At 39.2% G+C, this 17,824-nt stretch overlaps 1 protein-coding gene across 1 annotated transcript in view; it reads right to left on the bottom strand.

The window, feature by feature from the left end:
• Positions 1 to 17,824, bottom strand: part of LOC150089475 (uncharacterized) — an 86,326-nt gene that overhangs the window by 27,130 nt on the left and 41,372 nt on the right. The window contains exon 3 of the mRNA XM_090389512.1: positions 5,818 to 6,549. Coding sequence (XP_090245638.1) covers positions 5,818 to 6,549 — 732 coding nt within the window. The remainder of the gene's footprint in view (positions 1 to 5,817; positions 6,550 to 17,824) is intronic.

Genomic DNA, 17,824 nt, shown 5'->3' with positions numbered 1-17,824 from the left:
GAGTTTTCGCCACTTCAAGCTTCCAATAAGGAAAGTGGTGGTATATTGCATCGGTTGCTGAGAGTCATCTACCACGTAGTATTGCCTAGTGACACAGAGGACGACATTTTTCTGTGTGGTGCGGACACCATACCTCATCCTTTGCTTACCCAGGGGACAATACCTGGATTGTCCCCTGGATTATACAAGGCGCAGAGTTCCAAAATTTACACATGGAAAATACCCAGGGTTACTAACAATCACACCACAGTGATGGTGCAAGCAAAGAATCTGGTTGCCATAGAACGATTGGACTTAACCGAAATGCGGTCTACTTGACTCAAACGTGTCACCTGAATATCAGCTCCACCAGCGTTTTAGACTCTCAGGTAGAAAGCCTTATCTTGCCATACCCGAGAAAATGTCTGTGGCAAGCTTAAATGTTAGCAGTCAGACAAGCATTATGCAAGTTTATCCATCGTTGCCAAAAGAAAGGATGTCCACATAGTTTGCAGAGATTCCAATGTGAAAGCATAGTTTAGAGACAGCTGCTTCCAACAAACAAACAATAATGATGGTAATCTACTTACATATATAGACCCTGGACAGGAAATATTAGAAACGTTCCAAGTAGAAATACGGATAGCTTAATGGTGGACGGGATACAGACACTGAATTACACTGTTTCTAGCAGGTTCATATATGTTACTCAATCTAATTTAGATCGCGAAAATGCATGATAAAGGTAAGGTTCAGTGGTTCAGCATGATAAAGGTAAGGTTCAGCACCATATCCAAAGGAGAGAGAACAGACGGAGGATATTCAAACCTCTTATGCACTATGTGCGGAGCTGGCGAATAAGTTTAAGAAAATGCAACTTATCAAGCTCCAAGAATTTTTCCTGTACTATTTGAATAACATTTTGTCCAATCCTCAGTTCAGGTACAGGATGAGGATTATGCTTTTGACAGAAATGTACACAAACGGTCTTTTGTGCGAGAACCTGAAGCCATTGTTTGTTGCCCAGCAATTCAGGCGATCGATGGCGTCTTGCAGTTGTCTTTCAATGGCCCCCATGTGGCATGACTGTGAAAATAAATATGCTAAAGTCATCAACAGTCTGATGACTTGGGCATATTTATTTTCCTTTGCGCCAAAGTCTCCGGAAACCGCTCTTCACTAAAAATTCTACTATATAGGAAGACTATCTCAAAGAGAACAAATTTTTGTATTATTTATACTGTATAGTGCAAATAACATTTTTCATATTTGAACCATCCTCCTAAGATCAGCGTTTATTTTATCTTTGCTCATGTTCAGATTTCTAAAGGATTGCATTGTCTTAGCCTCTGATAAGTGTTTAATTTGATGAAAAAAAGTGCAATTTATTTCGGTTTTAGCAATGCAACAGGGGGGTTAAATCACTTTTCCAATAAAAATGAAACGATTGGCAAATCGGCTGGAGCACATCTCGAATCAGCAAGCGACTACAGCTACTTTAAAAAGTACTGTTTCAATTTTTCTATTTGAACACAAGTGAAGAAATTATTCTCAAATGCTGCTACTTCGTCAGGAATTTTGTGGGCGCTAATTTAGCTATTTTCAAATGGGCTAAATTCAAGATCCAAACTAAGTTCTGGAAAATCAGCTTTAAAAAACTTAAATCAGTGGTTTTTATCGCTAAATGCTACATAATAAACCTAACAGATAATACATGTAACAGAAAAGATAAGGCTTATTTTAAAAATGGTTAATTATTTTCCATCTTTTTTAAGTACCAGTAGGAATATGCGTATAGCAGCTGAAAAGCACTGTCTTAAATTAATCGGGAAAACTTAGTTTTATTAGATCAAAGCAAAGGTTAGTTTTCCAATCAAAACAAATCAATCTTCTTCATTTAACTTTACATTTGTATATACACTATAATATTCGTTTTACATCGAATAAACCTTCTTATGAACTGTTCATGGAAAATGCCAAATGTCATTTCATTTTTACACTGATTTTTATAGTAAAATTGTGTTACAAGAACTGCTCGAGATAATAAATATTTGATTATATCAAAATTTTGTTTTCAAGAATACTTGAAAGACAAGTTCTGCTGCAGTTCTTTTAACATAAAGAATTATGTTAATAAATCATAAATTCGGGAAAAAAATACAAATAGATACCAATAACTAACTTCGATTGTCTAATCGATGGATTATTTTTAAATGTTTCGTATTATATATCGTTCATTTAAAAAAAAAAGCTTATGACAACAATAATTTCACATTTTTAACAACTGTATTTTTTTCTAATAATATAATATAATATAATAAACAAATTCCATAATATCACAGTAAAAGTTATTCCTTTAATCCTCCTAATTAGAAGAATGTTTTTACGTTTACCTAACTTCATAAAATTAGAAGAATCACTATTTTGAACATTAATCAGACTTCGTTATTATCCAACAAAAACAATCAGGGCTTGCTTTTCTCAGGCTGCCATCGACTGTTTTCTAAAGTGATTACATTGATTTCTAAATGATTGCATTGTCTTAGCGAATTACTTCAGTGATTACATTGTCCTACCGAATTACTTCAGTTGTCCAAACGTATTTTTTAATCGATCTTCAAGACTCTCTTCCTCACCGCCCAAGACTTCAAGTCTATTCCTCATCAAATATACAAGACAGTGAAATAGATGATTGTTGTCCTTTGTTTGTTTGGTTTTTAGGAGCACTAGCAACTAAGGCCATATTGCTCCGGGAATATGCGGTGGTCATTCCCTTGACCTTTCCGCATCCTCCGTATTTGGTGGTGACGGGCTCGAACCCCGGTCTAATCAAGAAGAGTGTGCTACACACTGCTGCTCCTTCCCACCTGGCTACGGAGACGCCTGGAATAGATGACTTAGTTGCTACAATGAAATATGAATCAAATGAAAGCAGATTGTTAAATTTGAGCTTGTGATTAATAAAACAAGCAGTTCTGATATCCGGACTGCTACTGAAATGAGAACCACAATTAACAGACAGACATTTTCACTCAGTAAGAATCTTTTTTTTTCGGAAATATTGTGCCTTTCACTGTGGAGAATGAAGCCTGGAACGGGCATCAACACTTTTCCGGAAGTACAGATATTCTCATCTGACCAAATACTTATTTTTCCACCAAGGTTTAAGTCCTTCGATTGTCTATACTATCCGAGTCCTTTGATATCCACTCACCTAAGGCAATGGTCAGGTCACGCCTTGAGTACTGAGTACAGGTCTGGAGGCCTCATTTTAGGAAGGATGTAGATTTGCTTGAGCGTGTATAGTATAGAGAAGAGCAACAAGATTGGTGAGGGGAATGAAGGGATCCTCTTACCAAGAGAGGCTTAAGTCTGCAAATTGCAGTGGCTGGAGACTAGGCACCTGCGCGATGATCTGATTGAGGTGTATAAGGCCTTGAATGGGTTGAGCACGCTGAATTCTGATGGGATCCTTCCACTTGTTCAGATTACGAACCTAAGGGGGCATAAATTCAAATTAAGAAAAGACAGATGTAGAATAGATGTGCAGAAATTTGCCTTTAGCCAGCGGGCGGTTAATTGCTGGAACAAAACTTCCATCTGTTGTTGTGGAAGTTGATAGGTTGAATAAATTTAAGGAGGAACTGGACAGGCATTTGGAGGGAATGGTGTGTTTTTTTTTTTTTTGGCTGATGCTGCATAAGCTCATACATTTGCTTTCTTGCATTACATGCCACTACTACTACTACCTCTGAGTTTATTCATATGGTAACTTGCTTCTGCCATTGACCGATTGAAATTTGCAGAATGGAAGAGGAGAGATAGACTTTAGACAAAGTACAATTCTCCTTTCCATAACCGTGTATGCTCTAATCGAGGTATTTTCTGGGCTAACTCTGAATTCTCCAGCATCCCCTCAGTCTAAACGTACAACGTTTCGCTGTCTCAGCACTCGGTCACAGACTAAGTTTTTAGCTTAACCATCCGTGGGATCTCAAGTTATCCGACAGGCACGATATTGTTTTTCTTACATCTGCGAAGAAGAGGAGCAGCGAAAGGGAAAACACAAACACCCGGATTACAGCATCGACTGCGGTTGGTGTCCATGTTTCGATTGCTTTCATATCGGTAAAGTAAGCAATGATCCCAGCCACCGTATCCTCTTCACCAACCTCCGTAATATTTGGCCACCCAATTAGGAAGGGCTTTACTAGGGTCGTGATTCCGACAGCACCTCTGTCCGTCGGTTGTAATCAGGTAGTTTATATTCGCCGGCAACGAACGCTGTAGCCGAAGGGGAAAGTATTAGCTTCTAATACAATTACGGCTGCAATTTGTGAAAGCCGGTGAATTAAAGTCGCGCGTGGAGATGTTTCGGGCTAGCGTTTGATTTGTGCCAGCTCACGTAGCATAATCTGACCTGGGGGGATTGGAAGCTTTGTGAACAGTCTGATAGATCGTGGCCCGGCGAAAAAGGATAATTGAATTAGTTTCCTTGGAATAACAATCTGTTCACGAGGTGCTGCGATTAGAAAAACAATCCCCCCATTTCACAACTCTCTTCTCTTTCCAAACAGATGAAGACTTCGAAGGAACATCCGCATTCTAATAACTAATCATGCCTTTCTCTTTTCTTTTTTCCCTGCTTTCCAATTCACCTTTTATCCGAACAGCAAAAAAAGGTGATGAACATCACTTTTCAAAAAACTTCCTCCTGCTGCACATTTTTTGCGCTTATTTTACCTATCGCTGGTGGCTTCACACTTTTTTCTCTCTTCCCGGTTGAATACCTGCACGTTATACCTAGATCTATCAACTTACGGAACGGTTCTATTTATGTTCGTTTATAGTTTCTTTCTATGATTATTAATCGTTTTGAAACCGCGCTGAACATCCCTCGCTTCGTATTTCTAATCGAGAATAAAATAATTAATTCGAAATTTTTCATCTGACCTATAATAACAGTTAAGAAACTTTTTTTGTTATCTAAAATCTTTAATTCGTGCTGAAATTTGTTGTTAATCCATTAAGACATATTCCATTTCTTGTATAAGCTTACTGGCTTAAAGTCAGTAAGCTTATACGAGAAATGGAATATTCCTCTTTTGGAAATGGAATATTTCTGTTTTGGCGTTAGTTACTTTGGTTTAAGGTTTTTCACTTATATTTTTTTTTTTTTTTTTTTGGTAGTTATTGGCGCATCGGCTTCTGTGGCCATATTGCACCTCCCAAGGTTTTTGCAGTACTTTGATCCAAGCCCGAGGCGAGAATCGAACCCGCGACCTTTGGGTTGCCGGGCAGGTACTTTACCCACTCGGCTAGCCCGGTCGGCCTTTTCACTTATAAGATTGGTACACAATACTCTTAAGTGGATCCTCACACATATGGGCATAAACCAAAATTAAAAATTCTCATCAGCAAATAAGAGAGAGAGAGAGAGTGTAACTCTTTTGGTTCAACTGTTGCACAAGCCAACGATGGCCAAACATGCAAATATAAATAATTGATCTGCGGATGGAATGGCTTGCAAGTCTCGCTTATGATAAGTAGAGACGCAACAGAAATTGGTGAATAAGGTTGGTGTGAAAATTGGAAAGCGTTCTACCAGCATCCCTTAAAGGCAAAGAAAATCAACTACAGAAGCTCAACCCCGTTCCCCCCCCAGTCAAATACGATATAACACTAATAAGACATTGAGTAGGGCAGCAGAGATTTCTAAATGAGGAAATTAAGCAATTCATAACAGAAAAGAGAAGAGAACATGAACGAATTCCCCAAGTGCCCGTCCGCGTCCCCTTTTGTGTTAATAAATTGCCATGTTAGCTTCCATGTACTCACCTGTGTGTATGTAGGTGTGCTTCTTCATGTCCGACTTCTGGTGAAACCTCTTACCGCAATACTGGCACGGGTAAGGTCGAGTGTCGGAATGAATCAGGAGGTGAGTGGACAGAGTGGACGACCTCTTGAATGACTTGCCGCACTGCTTACATTCGAAGCTCCTCTCGGCCGTGTGGATAGCCCTGTGCTGACTGAGACTAACCTCGTGGCCAAAGGTTTTGTTGCAAAGTTCACAGGCGAAAGGCCTTTTCCCGCTATGAGAACGTCGTGCGTGAACTTCAAGTCCGTGCGGAGTACTGAACATTTTGTCACATTTGATGCACGAGTAAACGTCTCCCATGGACATGGGCTTCACCATCCCTTCGCTGCTAGCCGTCGCCGAAATCGGCTTTCCTAGTGACGATGGCCCAAGTCCGTACAGGGAAATTCCGAAGCACGTGCCCAGACTGGTCTGGAAAGGCCGGAACATTTTTTCACTTTCTGCGGTGAGGGATGAAACAGATGATAGATCCCGCCCACTCGACAGGGTGGACGGGCTCGTTTGTGTACGAAACAGCCCAGATGTGTGATAGTCTGATAGAGACAGAGGTCTTGCACGGAAGTCGGTAGGCCAAAGCGATAGACCTGCAGGTCGGAATTCTGCAGGCACAGCATTGGGTAATGGAGGTGGCGATAGGTTTTTTCCTGAAGTGCCACAGTCTGCAGATGACCTCGAATCGTCAGCAGGACGCCCTGAAAAGTAAGAACAGAGGTAAATCAGTAAACAGTGACGTCACTATGATTTAATCTTTCAATCACGATACACATTTTTATCAGCATTTAAATGTGTTACAAATTAATTTAAATGCGGCTGTATCAAGCAAAAAACTGGACTGAACAAGGTAAACAAAAGTGTTAAAGTAATAAATTAATTAGAAACACAGGAAAATAAGCGTACCAAATATTTGCATACCACATCCATTAGCGATTCTACGAGTTAAAAAACTAGTTGAAGGTTCGTGCAATTATTATTATTGTTAACAGCTACAAAACAGCAATCAAACATGACTGAGGGTGCAGCTACAAAGCATTATTACACAGATTCAAAGGAGAATCTTGAAGTATAAATTTCCAAAGTAAAGAGAAGTAAATGTACATAAAGAGAACACAAAACAAAAAATTTAAATCACAGATAAAACTAAATAAATAAAGAGAGGACGGATCAGTCAGATTTAAGTGAACAAGTAGGAGAAAGGTAGAGCACTGGTATTTCTTCACAAACATTACACAATGTCTTAGAACTTGCAATAAGAGTCAATTTTAAGGTTCAGGTAACGGATGAGGTTAGCAATTTCGGTTGCCTCTTTAAGTGTCCAGAGGTGTCAAATAATCCCGATTTGCTTTGTTGATTGATCTTGAAGTCCTGTTATAGAAGTTGTAGTATCCATAATTCGTTCTCGCATGGGATGGTAGCTATTGTCGGCGCGTTTAAGTTTATTTGTGAGACGAGATGAGGGCAATTCATGGTACCGTTTAACAGCTGGTTAAAAAGGAGTAAGTCGGCTTTATCTCTTCTTTCTTCCAGCGTTTCAAGTCCAAAGAATACACACCACTCGTGGTAAGATTTCTCATTGTATTCAAGGCCACTTTTAAAGCAAACGCACTGTATTGCTCTTTTTTGAATATTTTCAATTTCTAATTTTTGGAAAGCTGCATGTGGGGACCAGACCTGTGAGGCAAATTCTAGGGCTAGCCTAACAAATTCTGTAGAGAAAGATGAAAAGTGCCAATTGATTGAAGTCTCGGTTAATTCTTTTCAGGAACCCGAGTTTTTTGCTAGCTACCTTCACAATGTTTGAGACATGAACATCAAAGGAAAATGATTCTTTAATAAAGATACCTAAATTTTTGTTTGTACTAACTTTTTTGATTGCCTTGTTGTTGATAGAATAAGAAAAATTAAGTTTGTTTTTTGTGTGTGTGCATTGGTAAAACTCATCAGCTCGCACTTATTTTCATTGACTACCATTTTGTTCTCCTTCAGCCACTGAATAACTCGTTGAAGAACTTCGTTTAGGATGATGCAGTCATTGGTACTGCGAATTGCTTTATAAATTATGTCGTCTGCAAATATGTTGACTTTGATTTGGTAGTCTCCAAAGGTACTTGGCAAGTCGTTGATGTAGCTAAGAAATAATAGCGGGCCTAAGGATGAACCCTGTGGGACACCAATTTCAGGCTTGAAAGGATATGAGATTTTACCTTTAAATGTCACCGACATTTCTCTACCTTTCAAGTAGTTTGCATATCCAGTTTAGTGGCTGTCCTCTAAGACCATAGCGATGCAGTTTATTGATTAGTCTCTGATGGATTACCTTGTCGAAGGCTTTGCTTAAATCAAGGAATATGTAGTCGATTTGTTTTCCTTCGTCAAGCGCCTGGGATGACAAATCACATATATTCGAGACAAACGAAATCATATCTGTACAGGTGGAACGACCCTTGATAAATCCGTAAGAATAATCCAACAAATTAAGTTTCATAAAGTAAAATAGCTGCTTCATTACAATGGATTCAATTATCTTTTAGAGTGTATTTAATTGACAAACTGGTCTGTAGTTGTCGGATGAAGATGGGTCTCCTTTTTTGTAAAAGAGGGGTAACAAAGGCCTTTTTTAGTTGAGCTGGGTAGATTCCACTCTGCAAGAAGAATTTTATTCAGTGAAGTAATGACTTTACCAGTGTGGTTCCACATTTTTTCCATAAAACAGTAGGGATACCATCAGGGCCTCGTGTGAGGTCCTTTTTCATACTGTGGATTGTGCTCAACAACTCTGCTTGGTTGATTTCAAATGCTGTTAGTGTATCAATGCAGTTGAGAGGAAAATTTTCATTACCTTCTATCCCGTCATCGGGTGTATCTGTTTTGTAAATTTCTTCATACCTGTTAGCAAGGTAGTCTGCCTCAGACAAAGATGACAAATAACTGGGAATATCTAGCGTGTTTACAGCTGCATTTTGATTTTTTGCCTTGAAATTGCTGAATATAGGCTTCATATCTTTTGCCTCAAAGACACTTCTTTCGGCGAAGTCCAAGTATTTGTTGTAGTCCTGTTTTAATGTCATCTTAACCTGTCTCTTCTTAAGAAAGAAGATTTATTATAAAGGCATATTTTCTTATTTATCTTAAACCTACTATGCATTTTTCGTTTTTTTTTTGCCAGTAGGGATTTTAGTTCCTTCGAGAACCAGTGTGGGTAATTTGAATCATGAGCACTACAGCATGGAACAAGGTTGTTTGTAACTTCGTTAATGATTTGGTAAAAGCATTCCAGTGCTTCTTGAGGATCATTGATTTTTAATAGTAATGACCAATTACAGTTTTTAATGCGCAATACGTATGTATTCCTGTGCTGATAAATATGAAGTATTTATCGGTAAGTCGTATGATACTCTTATGCACGTGTTAGCAAAAAACTAGCCAGTGTTATCGTACTTACAGATGACAACAGGAAGTATTTATAAAGCAAAATTAATGGCTGTCATCACGTTAATGCCTAACACGTCTTAAAGGTTTTATTGTAGTAAGTTATGAAGAAAACGTCGATACCAATGCCGTTTGTAAATAAAAATGATACCATAATGTTTTGTTTTGAAGGTAATCATGAGAAAAGCAGGAATTCTTAGAAAATGAATGCCACTGTCGTACCTTCCACGAAATAAATATTTTCTACTCTAAGAATGATGCAACGACTAACGGCTTTTCGTATGGGCTGTTCGACAGTCCTTCTGGACAATTAAAACGTACAAATAAATCGCATAATTTGTGGGATTAAAATTATGCGATTTATTTGTGATTTATTTTCTCAAAGACTACAAGCGAGCAGATGACGTTAGTGGTTAATTTAATTAATTCATAAACTTCTCCCAGTAATAAGCTTTGGCATATCTTTCATTCGTCATTTTTTAACAAAAATAAATAAGACAGCAGTGACAAAGCCCATTCAATGTACCCCGTTGGATTAGAGTGTTTCTTAGTGTATGCAATATAATATCCTTATTGAGAGCTAATCCCAGGGACGGTCCTCTATTTCAGGGAGCCAGGGTGCTGCAGTTAATGTTAGGTATTTCTGATCTTCTTTGCAGGAACTAGGGCGGGCAGTTATTTGGATTTTTTAGCATGTAAAAACAAAAGTACTTTGGGTCTCTTTCCTTGAATCCTTCCTTACAACTTTTAGAATAACGAAATAACGCAAAATTAAAGAACCTCAGATATCAGAAAGAACTAGCTGATATCTCAGGTAGTTCCTACCATAACTCAACCTAGTGCATCTCTTTTGTGGAGCTCTGTAGAAGCATTGAGAAAGTGCTTGTGATCCAGGGACACGAAGAACATGGGTAACGGCACCCACTCCCGAAGAACAACTAGAGAATACTTTGTTTAAACACCGACACGACCACATGGGTCAGAGTAGTTTACAAATAGTGATTTTAAAACGTTGTTGACATTAATGGTATCTAGCGGTCATCTGGGGCCGCTGAATACCATTAATGTCAATTACTATTAATGTTGATCACTATACTCGACGTTTGGGTTGACCGTTCCGGCCACATCATCGGATAGAGGATAAGAAAACCCCTGAAAAATACATAACTTCCCCAGTTATCGTGTATATTGTAATTTTTTACTTTAATAGGTGAATTAAAGAAGTAGCAGTATTTATTATGGCATAATAAATTCAACAGAAGCCAACACGGTTTATTTTTTTGTACTTGTTTTTGTTTCAACATCTCTTGCATATTCTCACTCGATCCTCTCTCTGATTTTCTCCGCCTGATACCCCCCCCCTCCCCAGTAGCTCCCTGCACTGACAGCGAGGTCGCTATTTATCACGCAACCACCTGTATTCGGGGATTATACAAATGGTCGTCAAGTGATTCCCGAATTAAAACCCGGGGCCCCAATTCCCCGGCAAAGAAGCCAAAAACCTCAGTCCCCATGTACGTTCCTGAAACGCTATCAAATCCCCAGATTCGAGAGGCAAGGATTACCCGTCCTGTGACCCCCTCATGGTATGTGGTCGACGATGCGCCATCACTTCACGGAGCCAACATTCAATTACGTCCAGCTCCTCCGTCGCCATCACCGCTGTTTGTCCACAATACTTCTCGGCTTAATCATCCCGACACTAGCCAGGCCTGTGCCATAAATCACCACCAATCGGTAATTATATTTCGAAGGTATGCGAGAAGCTCGTGCCACAGAGCATACTTGCTCCCCCACCAGAAGATGACTGTCATTGTTCGGTAGGTCTGGCCAGTCCTAGTCGCCGGCAAACAGTCATTAAAGGCTGCCAACCATATTACATAACAGATGGCGACACTGATGTACACCAGATAGGATAGGGATGAGCATCTCTTTCTTCTACACACGAAGTGCATTCAGGCTTGAAAAAAATAATAAAAAAAGAAATCAACTTTTTTTTTACGAACGCACTCGCATAAACAAAACTACCGCGCATTAATCAATACACAAGAGGGTGTATGATTTATTTCTTTACTGATTATGCTTCGTTTACAGAGAAATTAAATATTACACATTTAGTGATTAGCCAGAACCGTATCCCTTTATACATCTCGTTTAATCATGTTCAAAACTGAATTTAAAATACTGATTTCATCTCTGTTACCACTGAGAATATTAAAATCTGTTTATATTTCGAATAATGCTCTTTTAAATAAGAAAAATGCTCAAAATACAATGTTTCTAATATTATTTATAATGAATTTGAATCTATTCACCTGTCCTCGTTTAATTGCATTCATTACACAGCCATCTCTTTCATTGAAAACGTGCGATCATTCTCTGCATAATACTTAGGAAGAACAAAATAAGATGGATACAAAAAAAAGTTCATAACAAAACTTCCACGAAAAAATTAATGTATAACTGCATGAGCATGCGTGCAGGTTTTCAAGATCTTGTTGAAATTTTCTGCTAGTAAATGCAAATAAATATAGAATATATTTATTGCGAATAAAAAATATACTTCTTCAGATACTGTATTTACAACTTTGTTTCCCTAAATAACCGGGCTGTTTGTAGAATTGAAAGACTTTTCCAATATCAACAGTAATCTTTCAATATAACGTCCTACTAACATCAGTCCACTGCTTTGAAGGACTCAATCTATGAACACGTTGCTTATGCAGGGTGTTAAAACCTATATTCCTTAGCGAAATCGGAGAAAGATTGTTTGAAAATCACCTATTGAAAGAGAGTATGTAAAGAATTAGCTTATTTTGCTCATTTCTATGGGTAAACTGCACTAGTGCTCCTGAATATTAGTTTGCATCGACACCAAACAATTTGCAACGCAATGTACGTGTCCAACTTGCCATAATTTTCCATTACTTGAGTTGTACCCGCTACTGGCACATAACTGCACGCCAGTCACACCAAAGTATACACTTAATAAGTATTCCCAACAAACTATTTTAACTGAGTAGGTGAGTGCTCGATTTTATGAAAATACAGATTAACAACTTTGTTTCTTCTCCTTGTAGTTTCTCTAAGAGGATTTGAGTCAAGCGAATGCAACTCGCTTCGAGATGAATTCATTTCACCGACCTACGGTGTCCAAGGCGAAGCAACCTAATATGATAACACCCAATCACACTCGCCCAGTCAGTGGACACCTGTATAATAACTTCCACTCTCGCCACACTGGACAAGAAGTGACCGCTGTTTCGCACACTCCGTCGCACGCGTCGCGTCTCGTTAATCACTCTAATAATCACCTCTGACGCACGGATCGCTTTGCCATATCGCAGGACGAAAGGTCGTCCGGCTGGTGATCTGGACGCATTGACCCCACCGATGAACAAAAGCAAAAGGGGACCGGCTCGCAATGCACTCCCTTCGATATCCATTACCGCGGGATGCTCGCTGCAATCCCAAGGGCGGAAGTGAAGAGTGAAGCGGATGGCGGTGGTACAGGGGTTAATCCAATGGTCATAAACATCTCGTACCGAAAGTGGACAATAGCCGGCACTCTTAACCTCTCAATAATGAGCCCGAGCGGTTGTGTTTCAATCAATTCTTGACCCTTTCTGCCTCTGTGCAAATCAAACTCCAAAGACGGTATTGCAGACAGCACCGCACCTTTGAAGTTCACGTTCACTTTTCCTATGTGAAAAAATCCATCAACTCCAAACGCATGAGCCCATGCTTAAATAGCACATTTAAATTTCACAATTACAATTAATAATATGTAATAACCCTGAGTAGAGCTGGATTTAAGATTCGCAGATCGCTGTTTCACATATAATTAATTTAAATTGGACAAAAATTAATTCCTAAGAGATTATGCAGCTGATGATTTATCACTTCCATCTTTTAGAGCAAATCTAGAATAAAATAATTAAAAAATGGCCGTGTGCCAATCGGGACCTGATTTATCTCCACAAAATGCACGTATTTCTTTATTAAATTGAACAGTGTAAGTTGGACTTCCTCAGCTTCCACCGTCTATTTAGAACTCCTTAAAATAAAGGTAACGAAGTCCTGTAAGCATTTCTTTCTCTCATTATCTCGTTAATCGCGCCATTTCCTTGTAAATGATCAATATTTGATTATTCTTAATGTTGTACTCGATATTCTTGGAGCAAAGTTAATCTTCCAGAACAAAACGTTGCACCGAAAATATTAATGAAAGCAGCTCCAGTAGTATTTATTAGCCTGGATGATGTCTTATACGAATATTTCCACAATCTTGGCAAGTTTAGATTTAATAAACAAAGTTCGTTTATTTATTTAATAAATAGCATTCGTGACAAACACAAATCGAGTGAATATTTCGAGAATTGCATGGCCAAATACTATATTTACATCAAGTAAGTTAATAAATAATTAAAAACAGCCAAGAAGAACCAAGGAATGAAGATAATGGATTATGTTTCCTGATAAGAGTCAAGTCAAACTAAGGTCATAATGTGTTCGTATTGTGGCTTGAGATCGAAACTAATGCTGATGAAAATCTGATTAAGGGTTTCTATCCTTCAGACGGGAAATATCTACATCGTCCTGGAGACAGGAATCGAATCCAGAGTGCGTGAGTGGTGCAGCCACTCAGCATTCACTGTGGATGGACAGAGATGAAGGGAATAAAACAATACATACAGGGAGGGAGGGTGAAATTAGAAAGAAAGACAGCATAGAAGAGAGAGAGGTTGAGATAAAAGAAGTACGATTCGAACTCAAGCTGAAACCAAAACCGCGCAAGCCTGCAAACAAAACAGCGAGATCCGTAACAAATCAGAAGACAAACGTAAACCCGTGCCACTGATAAACAAGTTGTAGAAAAAGAAACAATCTTCAGATAGGCACATAAATCGTGTCAATCACACACCCTCTCGCGAACACTTTCAATAAACGCGCACGTGTAATCTGTCATTGGTTACAAAACGCTCGTCCAATGAGCACCACCTACATTAATGTGTATTTAAAACCATTTCCAACATATGGTTCGTTTTCGTTTGATTCTCAAGCTTCGGTAACTCCGACCAGAGCTTAGCCCGAGGCTAGAGGGAGCGCATTTATCTTGGCACGCGCCTCAGATGATACTCGAGGTAATTTTTCTACCAGACGCTTCGCGCCAAACTCTGCTGACGGTTTCCCACGAATTTCCACGTCCTTGTTTTCCGCCCGGCACCTTCCTTGCACTCTAGAGGCGAGAATCGAAAGAGAAAGGATAGGTGAGGGCGCGCGCGCTGTGCATGTGTGTGGCTAGCACCCCGGCTTAGCTGAGCGAAGCCGTCATTCGGCTTGTGCCCACCAGATATTGACACAAGATTGGGCCCTAAGATTGAAGACCGCAATCCACACGCTATGCGCTCACGTTGATTCTTCTAATCAACGGAGCTGTCGACAGATTGTAGCGAGCTATGCTCGACTGGAAGAGGAGGAGATGGTTTGACGCCCAGGGCATCACTTGGACCGCAGACAAGGATCAAATTGTCTTCCACCAACGACAGGGGAAGATTACAAGCGTCCTGTCGGAACCGGCAACCGTACAGTTTTAGTGCTATTGTTTCCTACTGATCCTTTGTCAGCGCCTAGCTGGGAAGGAATGAGAGAGAGAGCTTAAAGTAGAGAATACTGACAGATCTTTGCTGACATCCTTTGTTGAATCAACACTTTGGTAAGATGTTAGAAAAGAGTAAATCAGCTTCTGTCTTTCTCCTCTTGCAACCCTTGGAAACATTTTAGAAAATGCGCAGGCTTCGGGTAATTAGTTTTAAGACATCACAGCGCTAAAAGTGGAAAGCAATCTTTGTGCGGAAAACACATTCATTCAGGAATAAGGAAAATTATTTCCTCAAAAACATCCGTGTATTAAGGGAAACTGAAGCTTAAATTTTTGTTTTATATTATTGTTTAGTATAGAAATGCTATACTAAGATATGTACCAGAAATGTCACGTCACGCATATTATGTACCAGTACAGTCATCACCACTAGCCACATGCTAAACCTGTTGTACGAATTACCTGGGTTGAAGCACAGTTAGATTGAAAGTTAAGAGTAATGAATAAGCAGACAAAGCGATGGACTGTTTCTTGGAGGGTCCTTTCTTGTTACAGTTTTGTGACAATTAAAAACTAAATGAGAAAATGAACTGATCACGGTCAAAGTATTCCATGATCAGTTCATTTCCCACAAAAATTGGGCTGTTTCGGGATGGAAAACCCATTTTCCGAGAGCTGTGAATCATGCAATCTGAGATCGACTAACTCAACCACGGTGTTACGAAGTCCATCAAAATACCACTCGATGGGAGTTGAATCCAGGCTTTTGCCAAGCAGTGCAACAGCACGGTGCTAGCTGCTAGACTGCTCTGCGGTAGAAAGCCGAATGGTAGGCCTATTTTGCACATACCGTTTCAGTCAGAGTTAAAATACAAATTCAGAAAGCTTAGCGGAATGATGGGAATTTGTTTGCTATCGCCACGCTTTTGGACTTTTACGAATTCTTAGACTAGACTGGAGGAATTCTTAAAGACCTCTTCAATAAGGACTGTATTTAGCCGACCAGGAAATTTTCCGGTGTGGTCAGGCCCCTTGCCAGTATGTCTAAAGGAGCAAGATAACTGAATATGTAATCCCATATATTTCCGCCTTCCTTTCTTGTATTCTTCTTAAAATTGAAATAATGCTGGTAAAAAGGTTAATTTGTTATGGTTGTTTTTGTTTTGGAGAATTGATGCAGCCACTGTTTTAATCATAACACTTTGGTTCATACGGTTTGAGTATGCGTTATATTCAAAGGCTGTTTTTCACACTATGGTTGCTGAAAATCCCGAAGCTCCATTATCTTATAAAGAATTCTAAATTGAAAACAAAGATGAGCAGCTTCACTCACGGTTCTTGAAATCGATTTCTATCATGCGTCAATTTCCTCTGTTCCCTCAACCAATCGCTTCTATCCTCTCATATGGTTAAGCGTTGCGTATGATCGTTTTGGATTATTATTATTAAACACTTACTTTACTAATATTTTACATTTCTATTGTTTAAAAATTGTGTATTTTTCAGCCCTCCTAGGAAGTAATCCTTCATTTCCCATTACTTTAAGAATTTGCGTTCGCGATAATTCGCCAGTCATTAATACCCCTTCCACTAGTTTAAAAAGATCTTTGGAGATTACTCCATTAACATTTTTACTGTCAATCCGTCCGTGATAACAGGTCTTGACAGTTGGTTCGATCAATATGCTGACTAAATTTTTTGTAAGTTTTTCGTAGACACAATAGATTGTACCTATTGTGTCTATATTGAATAAGATCCTGGTGGAGGGAGTTAAATTTTCTCGCTGTTAATTAATGGTAAATTTTCAGCCAACACAATGTTTTTTCTTTTTTTTTAAATTTATTTTAGTTTATTTTTCGCTGGCGATCGCAGGTTCTGCCTTTTTCTCCCAGTGGATGCGTATTTTTTTTTTTTTATTTCTTATCTATTTGGTAGGCCAGTACGTACACGGTTGTGGGCCGCCTCTTCGTGGCATGGACAGGTAATGGACAGTCTTTCTAGGTGATCTCCTTCCTGGTAGCAAAGTGGCCAGAAACAACTAAACACAAAAATAGCATAACACACATTTCTGGCCAATTTCTAGCTTTGTATCATCAGAATGAACCACGGAGGAGATGAAATAACGTTTAGGAGTCTCCCTATATAAGATACAACACATGACCATGTACACACACACGACTATGGACAGGATATGTTCCAAATGCTCCATTGGCGGAGTGGACCTTGCCAACAATGATTGGATCTTCACAACGACAGAGGCGTAGCGAGGTGCATCAAGTCTACACCTTCTCGAAGAGAGGGTGCATGGCCAAAGCAATCGACGCAACAATAACTCCTAAAACAATAATAGTTTACCATTCTGTACTTTTTTGTTACGTGAGCTGGAAAACAGAACACATCCGAATAGGCAAGGACAGAACTAATTCTTTATAATAGAGAGTGTGTGTGTGTTTACCTGTTATAGTTTGTGGAGCAACCAGCAGTAACTTGTTTGCTTAGTCCCGAAGCAGTTTTTGTGTTGTCATGACCTCAATATGACATCAAAAGTGGTCTCCTTATGTTGACTGAGGTCCTCGATACGGTGTTCAAAATAGCATATATATCACGACAGTATAATTAATCCAACGAGATGGGATGAGCCATCTCGTGCACGCACTCTCTCCCATACACAAGTGTTTATACGAGCTGGCATTTTGTCAAGGATTGAGGCAGCGAAGGAACTAATATTGACAGTTATTTATATGATTTTTTTTTTCAAATTAAAAAGAGTATCTCAAGGGAAATATGTATTAATAATGGTTTCGCTACCTGTTACTCGTTTGGAACCTGGGTTCGAATGCAATCGGGACCGAAGTAGATTATTGACGGTGTCTTCAATCGAGGATGTAGTTATCCGATTTCATGCGAAGGAGGTTGGGTTCCCCTCGTGTGTTTCTTCG

This window comes from Mastigoproctus giganteus, chromosome 2, assembly GCF_048544385.1.
Source record: "Mastigoproctus giganteus isolate SK-2022 chromosome 2, ASM4854438v1, whole genome shotgun sequence".
NCBI classification, from domain to species: Eukaryota; Metazoa; Arthropoda; class Arachnida; order Uropygi; family Thelyphonidae; genus Mastigoproctus; species Mastigoproctus giganteus.
The sequence above is the reverse complement of the archived record's forward strand: the minus strand, read 5'-3'. Positions and strand labels throughout refer to the sequence as shown.